The 9301-nt window shown below is 34.5% G+C and overlaps 1 protein-coding gene and 1 long non-coding RNA gene across 2 annotated transcripts; one reads left to right on the top strand and one right to left on the bottom strand.

Annotated features, from left to right (window-relative positions):
- Window positions 1-129: 129 nt before the first annotated feature.
- On the bottom strand, window positions 130-2858 carry LOC139820545 (S-methyl-5'-thioadenosine phosphorylase). Its single transcript, XM_071790924.1, has 6 exons — window positions 2695-2858; window positions 2154-2314; window positions 1140-1360; window positions 871-1073; window positions 583-792; window positions 130-469 (listed from the first exon to the last, which is right to left on the bottom strand). Exons 1-6 carry the CDS (start codon window positions 2710-2712, stop codon window positions 431-433), a joined length of 852 nt encoding a protein of 283 aa, XP_071647025.1. The 5' UTR covers window positions 2713-2858; the 3' UTR covers window positions 130-430.
- A 977-nt stretch (window positions 2859-3835) lies between these two features.
- Window positions 3836-8720, top strand: LOC139820549 (uncharacterized). Its single transcript, XR_011734003.1, has 3 exons — window positions 3836-4219; window positions 4488-7213; window positions 7367-8720. It is a non-coding gene; the product is annotated as an uncharacterized lncRNA (long non-coding RNA).
- The last annotated feature ends 581 nt before the right edge of the window (window positions 8721-9301 follow it).

Below are 9301 nucleotides of genomic sequence, written 5' to 3'. Positions count from 1 at the left end.
GTGTGTAATTGGATTAAACAGAGCTGCGACTCTGTGCTTGAATTATCAATGTAATAAAATTATAATGCAACAAGATAATGTTTCGATAAAACGTTTTAGAGGAAGGGGAGAAGGTAAGATGCAAAACAGTGTATATAACGCAATTTTATGTAATAATTTAATACAAGCTCTTATTTGTGATTATGTCGTAAAATGTCATCATAAAATAAATTGATTCTTCGTATAATAGCCTCTGTACAAAAATTTTCGCGCGTGGAATGTATAGAACTCTTCAATAAACTCTTATATATCTTACACAGCTTTGATAATATTATGTATTTATGATTATGTATATGTATATGTATATGATTATGTATATGTATATGATATTATGTATATGATTATGTATATATAGGCATGTTTTTTTCATTCTGCTTTGCAAGTAGAAGCTTTATTTCTTTGCAGTCACATTGCTGCTCTCAATTAAGTCCTGAAAATTATTTCTGTTTTATTGTTTGTTAGCATGTATTTAGAAAAATATATGTCTTCAGTATTATGTATAATATTATAGGTATACAAATGATATACAATAATAAACATTACGTTCAATTTAAGAATATCCTGCTCCCAATCTCCACAGCCAATAATCTTCACTGCCTCCAGTAACACATTCGTTATTTTATCAACATTTTGCCTGAACACAACTAATACGTCGGCTGCATGAACATTGTCCTCGCTTTCTTTCCAGCAATCATAATCAGTCGCCATTGCTACAGCTGCGTATAAAAGACCGGCTTCTTTTGCTAGAAATACCTGATTTAAAAAATGTAAACATTATATAAATAGTATTGTTAAGACGTACAAGTTTACGTATAGATTTATTATTTAGACCTCCGGGCATATAGTCATGTTGACCAAATGTCCACCCCAAAGACGCAGAGCGTTACTCTCCGCTTTGGAGGAAAAGCGCGGTCCTTCGATAGTTACTACTGTTCCACCCTTTTTTATGTTGTATCCCAATTTTTTTGCCGCTTGCAACAAGATCTCCGACGTTCGCGGATCGAACGCAGGCTCCATCGGCATGTGGCATACTCCTGTAATTTTACAGGCAACATACTTTAAAGATTGTACATGTAAAAAGATATACATGATATACCTACCGCTGTACTTGGCAGATGTTCCGTCATAGAACGTGCCCTTTCTGGAATTAGTTCTATCTATGAAGCTATCAGGCACAACTAATTGTCCCCTGCTGATAGATTCCGTCAATGATCCACATGCAGTAGACGCCAATATGTGGGTACATCCAGCAAGCCGTAACGCTTCTATATTAGCACGATAATTAACTCCGGTAGGGCTAAATACATGCCCTGCACCATGTCTGCGTCAAGAGAAGAAAATATTTTCATTAATGATCAAGACATAAAATAAACGTTGTAAAACAGAAAAAGTAAAACGGCTTTTACATGAAAAAATTTATAGCAGAAGGATAAAGCAAAATATACAGGGTGATGATAAGAGGTAGTACCAAATTTTAGGGGTATGTAGTAATCGTGAAAACAAACCGAAAAATCGTAATGGACATTACTCCAAAAACCATTTATTTCCGAATTATAAAGCATTCGATGTATTCTCCGTTCGTTTCACGAGTATGCATTGTATAAGGTATTTACACGTGATTATTCCTCATGATTGTTAGAAAACATTTAAGCAATTGTTTTCAAGAAAAGTGGATAATACGTGGCGGTCCAGTTGCATGGTCACCTCGCTCACCGGATTTAAATCTGTTAAACTTTTATTTATGGGCATTTGAAGAGCATGGTGTGTGCTACATCAGATGATACATTGAACAAACTGATACAGAAAACTCTAGTCAATACGAAATAAACCTGGAATTTTTGAACATGTTTGACCTTCAATGAGAAAGTGTGCCGAATTGTGTGTCGAAATGAACGGAAGGAACATCGAACATCTACTGTAGAAAATGCTTTATAACTCACATAATAAATGGTTTTTAGAGTAATGCTTATGACTTTTCGGTTTGTTTTCACAAGTACTACATACTTCTAAAATTTGGTACCATCTTTTTCAACACTCTGTATATTAATGTGCCAGTCTAGATTGCATAATTTAAAAAGAGATGCAAAAACGAAGGGGTTTATAAGGAATTCCACCTAGCCAGTAGCACTATGTTTACTCCATCAATGCATCCATGGTATAGATCACTGGACGGATATCCGAAGTCGTTCTCTGCATTCTCACGACTTGTTTTGCTGCTACAGTTGAACGTTTTGTGTAGGGTCTCACCCAGACCCGAACCACATATTAATCCCACCTAAAAAATATAAAAGTGTATAATAATAATATAATAACTTGTATGTTTATCTATATTATATCACACTTTAAGAATGAAAGAGACTGTTTTTTGTTGTATTTGTCGACTTTTCATACACAATGCATCACGAGTGCATTTAATAATAATAATAAAAATAAAAAATAAAAAAAATAATAATAATAATACTATTACATATATAATATCTAATAATGCAACATGTCAGATATTTGTGTATCGAGTAATTTTTGAAATCAACCGCTTGTAATATTTATGCGGTTGGTATAAATATAATAAAAAAATATATGACCCCTGAATTGAGATGTAAACTTCCTTCAAACAATGTCGCCATATGTTTATAAAGTAGATTAAAATTCTCTCACCTTGATCTTATTTGCCATAGTGACAGCTATTCGGTTTGCTATCTTGAACTAGCGATATAAAATTCTAGCATGAACGCGGATTGCGTGACGCGTTACCGCGGAAGATGATTAATGTGACCGCCTGACCGGTGACGATATGCTAAAATTGCTAACCTAACCTCTCTCTCTCTCTCTCTCTCTCTCTCTCTCTCTCTCTCTCTATCCCCCCCTCTCACCCTCCCGTCATCGCAACATCCCACCCTCTCTCCTTCTCTCCTTCTCACTCATCCAATTTCCAATTAGGAAAAGTATGCCATTTGTAATAGCTGGTATTATGATAACTTGATAAGCTATCCATGGGTGCGTTCGGGGAGACGCTATAGCGTTTACAGGCTCTATGAACAGCGCAATAGTGAATGGTAGTGAATTGCGGCGTTTGAAGCAAAATAGTTTGGCGGCGGCAAAGTTCGCCGATAATTTTTCTCTTTCAGCGGTGGCGGAATTGGCGGGTAATAATTTATCGGCGGCGACGGCGAATTGCGGCGTTAATACATTTTTTTTAAATCCTCCTGACTTAAAATAAAGTTCAATTTTAACTTTTCATAAATAATATGAACAAAAATAGCAAACAATAAATACTCAGCACTTTTTGTTTTCAAAATACAATCACTTTATTAGCATTACTAATATCTTTTCTTTCATAAAAGAAAATAAAATTTATCTTATAAAATGTTATTCCTGACCATCATACGTAACAAAAATAAAATGTAATTCACTGGTATAACTATCAGATATCAGACTTCTTTCTCTCTTACTTATTAAACATTTCTTCACACATATTAAGTTGTATAAATAATATGAATAATATAACTTATACTTAATGTAAAACTTATTTTACTGACTTTAAATACATATCTTTTATTATGTTTAAAATGTAAGAAAAATAGGAGGAGAGATCATATATCGGAAATATAGCGCGACTGTGTTCGTATTAACTTAGTCAGATCGAGTCATGTTAGATGGCGATACGAGCGTCGTCAGTTGTGTTCCCGCGCGTTCTGCGCTGGACGCGTCGTAATTTGAGAAAGGAATTGTGTTGCGCGTGCGCGAGAAGGAAGCGTGCGAGTCTACGACGAACCGAGCGGGCATTCGTTTCCGGGCGTTGGTCGAGTAAACAACGTGCTCGTGCTTGAGACGTACCGGTGTTAGAATATTCGAGAAGCGAGAATCGTAGCTTTGGTAAATACCGATTGTCGTATAGACGACGTGATTTCGTATATCTGCTACATGGATAGCAGATCTTGTCAGCGAGAAATAGATTGGAAGAAACATACGCCACGAGACTATACCGGCTCAACGATCGACCACGCTCTTATAGCTGCGTGCAAAGAAGGAAGGACGATCCGCCATTACCGTATCGTCGTATCTCACAAAGGAATAACCGCTGTTAAACGACTTGAGATGTTTGATGGCCTATCAGAAAGAGAAAAAGGGGATTCTTATATTAAGAATCTATTCAGTAAGCAGAGATTTCTACAGTAAAGAGGTAACTTTCAGATTTCCGGCAACCACAGATCCTTAAGGTGAAATTTCATGGGCAGTGAAAAGTAGCAGCAGATCGTACTGATTGGCTACAAAATAGAGAAGTTCTAGGAACTCGAGAACTTTTCTATTTTATAGCCAATCAGTACAATCTGCTGCTACTTTTCACTGCCCATGAAATTTCACCTTTATCTGGTTTAGAGAAGCTCTCGTATGACCGAGTGCTAGGGCGGAATGATATTCCCCTCTCCTTATTTCGATCGTGGTTCTAGATTTCTTGATATATATTGCGGGAGGCTAATGTCCTCAGAGAACGATGCAGATTGTCAAACGACAAGCTTGACATCACATGTAACGTTCAAAACGATTAGAATCTGAGCTCAGTAAAATAATTAGATTGATTTGTTTATGGTTGCAACCTATACAAATATGATTATTTCTCTTTGATTAAAACGCTGATTAATTTGATTCCATAAAGAATTATTATCATTTCAACCGAGAAACACTTTCTGTTTATATAAAATTACTTACGTTACTTTATTCCTCACTTGTGTTACAAGTAGTTCGATTCTTTGCGTCATAGATTGTTTTGAGTATATAATTATATTCCTTCGCACGTTTACGTATATTATACTGTATTCATTTCGAACGATGCAAAGCAGCGACGATTACCGATAAGAAGTAATTATAGATTGATACGTCTTTCCTTAGATATTGGGATACATACAAAACAGTGACATAATATGGTGTATAACTTATTGCACATTCTCTATTATCTTCTGAGTTTATGAGCTACTTCCAAAGATATTGGTCATTCGAACTAAAAGGAAATTACATTACGAAAGTTAATACGACGTATCAATCTATCCATTACATGTTCTTTATTACTATGTATTTATACTTATTTATCTTGTGTAACAATTTATTTTATTTCATGTATTATCTGTTTCATACGAATGGTCTAATTACACGAACTTATTACGATGTAAGTTATAGTCTTACAAACAATAGTTGAAGTTACATACAGTCCAGAGAAAGATTAAGAGAATATTACTTCTTTAGAGAAATCAACATTCAAGAGTTATTGTATTTCCTTAAATATTGGGAAGCGTATTAGTTTATGCAAATTGACAAAAGGATCATTCGTCTGAGAAATATTATGTATTATATTCCTAGCAATTTATTTCTTTGTATTATCATTTCTTATGTGTTGTACGAATACTGATAAGGTTTTTGGCAGTTTTCCTTATCCATGCAACAAATGTTGGTATTCTGTAATTATTTCTGCCAAGTAAAATATATGATCTCTCCCTCGAAAAGTAAAGTGTATGTGTCGTTTCATCTACTCATTAAATCTAAAGCCTAGGCTCCTGCGCGAGCTTGTACGAAACATATTAATTTGAAATAATTATCGAGAATAAATAATATTTTATTAGATTTTGATTATTTTAACGAAGAACGTTTTGCTGTGATAAGCAAAAACCTGCAGAAGAAAATGCGCGGTCAGATGCTGAACTTGTAATCGGTATGGCATAAATGCAGCATACCAATATTTGTACAAATTCGGCAGAGACAACTTAATTTTATTCTACCATTGTAGAGGATCTTCGATAATAGATTCTGACATATGTAAATACTTTTTAACTTCGACAAGAATAGGATCTTCAGGAGGAATAATACTTTGTATGTTTCGCAGCTCCAATCGTAAATTTTTAACTCCAAGAAGCTCACACGACTTATTAAAATAATCTGCTTCTTTATTAGATGCTATATTATGAAAAAGTAAAACTAAACGTGAGAATCTAACTTAATTATATATATCATAAAAATAATCTATAATCTTATATTTGGTGATTAATATAGAAGCTGTTAATCACAATATTAATTACAATATTATTACAATAGCATTTGTATGAGATCAACGATAAAGACAAAGATCTGGTGATGCGAGTAGCACAGTAACATTGAGATTGACACCGTAAATACGAGCATAACGAAAACTACAATATTAATTACAATAGCTTTAATTACAATATGAAGCCTAGATTTTGTAAATCTAGATACTGTAAATTACCAAGACTAGGTATTGCTTAGATATATAGTTTATAAAAACTGTAATATAAAAGTTATATATAGCTTAATGGACAAAATTCATACACACTAATTTGTTTTATTGTACTAAAAGTATAAATTAATTTTATATAGCATATATAATCAAATGGAACCGAATATGGATATATTGAGTGAACGAATCAAGTTCTAAGTAGGCTTGATCGATAGCGTGGGGTCCAATTAGGGGGGGAGTTTCTCTTATAATATTCCGCTACGTGCCCTACGAGCGGAGATATTGCGACGCAAAGTCCAAATGTGAAAATTTTATATTAAGATACTCCTCCTCCTAACGCTCTCATGCCATGCCATCATTTCATTGGCTGGAGTCGCGTCCTTTTCACTTTTTCGACACCAGAGCGGTAGTATCGCCAGTTTCGATATGCACGGGTGCGTTCGGGGAGCTCCATGAAGAATAGAGATAAGGAGGCCGAACTATAGGTTTGTTCGCGTCGCATACTCCAATATACACCAGAGACACTTGGATCACGGATAAAGGGTGGCGATTGGAGCAGATGAGTTTTTGGAGTGCGTTGGAGTGAGTAGGAGCATGGTGGGGCGTGCGACGCAAACAAACCTTTCATGTATCGGACATGCGACGAAAACCGAAGCTCGGTAATAGTACCTATAGGTACCTATAGGTGGCATTGCAAGTGCAAAGTACCAGAATCCCTATGGCTTGTGGAGGAGGACAGATAGGTTAATGGGGAGTTAAAATCGTGCACATACAAAATAACTCCGGTAACATTTCTCGTACTTTTTTGTATTTCTCATAATACTGAATGTGACATGAAAGTGCGAGGACCAAAAATTCGAAACTATATGGAAAATTTTTAACAGAACAAAGAGGTCTTTGATATACAAATGAAGTGAAAAAAGCCAGTTTGAGGTTAGTATTGACATATTTTCATTATACGTTATTATATTTATTGAAACTTTGGAATGGTATATCAACTGCTACATTCTGTTCTCTATTATGTTACATTACGCACAAATTTTATTTTAAACTTATTGAAATTATGGTAAATGTTTTTTTTTTCAGTATTAAATGGAGAAATACAGCTGTTCCGGAAAGGATTTTCATCTTCGACGAGCTTGGAAGACTCCTAAATGATAATGATCTCGATACATGATTCGTTAGTATTGCTAATGATATATATAGTTTTTGAGTCTAAGTTTGAGCGAGGAATTGAGACAGAACGTTTTTCCTTTCCGTCGACTGAAAAATGAGTTGTATGAGAAATTAAAATAAAATTTAATTGATTAAATTGCCCAATTTTTGAATCTCCGAATGAAAATTGTACATAATATATCTGAATTGTAAATAATAACGCCATAATTAAAATGTTATAATTGTATAGATAACATGTTTTATAGTCTCTATTATTCATTGTACATACATTTTATTATTTAATTATTCGACAATCTACTGATTATTTATACTGAACAATTAAGAATCATGGATAATAATTGTAGATACTCAGACGATTCTATTGTTAAAAAATTTACTTTCATCGACTTATATAATAATATAAAAGCCATAGAAAAACCATGTAATTGGGCAGACATTAGATATGATAATTGCGTTTCGTTCGTGGAAATGTTAGAGAATCGCCAGGAAGGTGTAAAAATTGTCATAATGGACACCTTAAAAGTTAATGTATTCTATAATAATAAGTTAATACCTTGGATAACATTTGATAGAATTAAAGCGCTCGAAGATATATCAGGGATAATACATTTGTTAGAAGGACTAAAATTGTGATAAGAACTATGAAGATTTAAATAAACATCCGTTATTAAATTTTTTTTATATAATTTATTATCAATAAATGTTTAGGATAAATTTTCATATTCTCGGAATTAAAAACAATAAAAATACTAATTTACCTATAGATAAACTTTATTTCACTGTATTATTGCATTTCAATCTTGTTAAATGTTTAATATAAAAAGTCGTTAATGTAAACAGTCTTCAAAGTTTAGCGTTTTTACGGTTTTGTCGAGTTTTCAATCTACTAGCAGATTTTAGTTTATTAATACGTTTTGCTAAAAACTCAGCACGAATTATTATATAAAAACTAGCTACGGACTTCGTCAAGGATTCCATATGTTCAGAGCATCCAATAAGAGGAACCGACAACTCTTGAAGTGCATAACTTATTTGAAAAATTGTATCGCAGTTGATACCTGCCGAATTTACGGTTTTCAACACAGTTCTCTCCATTTCTTCTATTAATTCAATTAACCTCTCAGAGGGATAGATTAAATGTCCACGCGACAATAAAGAAATTAGTTCATGATTTGCATGATCTGGATTTGTTGATTGGATGCTTTGAATGCAATCGGTACATTTCGTCCACCTATGCGATTTCCTCACAATATATCCAGCCATGTATCCCATTAAAGAACGTTGAACTTCTTCGGTCTCACTCTGCTCCGGTTTTTTGTTACTTGTAACTTGATTATGCAATGTATTTTTTTTCCTTTTGACAAGCACGCCCTGATTTGCAATCAGGATATGCACACACTTTTGTCATTTTTCTATGCACTAATAAAAACTCACAATTTGTCGAAAACCAACATCAATGGAGAAACCGTAAACATTTTCTTGAAAACCAAAACAGAACTAACACACGGACGAAAGTTCGTGTAGGTGTGAGTCCTGAGAGACGAAAGCGCAACCTTGCGGAGCATTACCAAACTACTATCTGGCTCGGCATTCAGTCGCACATTTTGACGATTTCTCCATGCTAGTTCGGCCTCCTTATCTCTATTCTTCATGGGGAGCTCCATCGCTACCACGCTCTCCGTTCATGGAGCCATGATAGCGCTAGCGAATGCTAGAGACCCTAGAAATCAGAGATGCGACATTGACGGTCGATATATCGAGCTATCGCGATTATCCGCCATGTTGGTTCTCCTATGAGTACTTTGAGACGTTGAGTGAAGGAGGTTAGGACCTAAGCAGAATGGC

This window comes from Temnothorax longispinosus, chromosome 10 (assembly GCF_030848805.1).
Source record: "Temnothorax longispinosus isolate EJ_2023e chromosome 10, Tlon_JGU_v1, whole genome shotgun sequence".
Lineage (NCBI taxonomy): Eukaryota > Metazoa > Arthropoda > Insecta > Hymenoptera > Formicidae > Temnothorax > Temnothorax longispinosus.
This window is presented reverse-complemented; position numbering and strand designations above follow the sequence as displayed.

What these genes read in the sequence shown, in the direction of transcription:
- LOC139820545 (XM_071790924.1), bottom strand. An exon ending in AACATCTGCCAAGTACAGCG is followed by an intron (nt 1,074 to 1,139) that starts GTAGGTATATCA and finishes GTAAAATTACAG; the next exon opens with GAGTATGCCACATGCCGATG. An exon ending in AGGATATTCTTAAATTGAAC is followed by an intron (nt 470 to 582) that starts GTAATGTTTATT and finishes AATAATTTTCAG; the next exon opens with GACTTAATTGAGAGCAGCAA.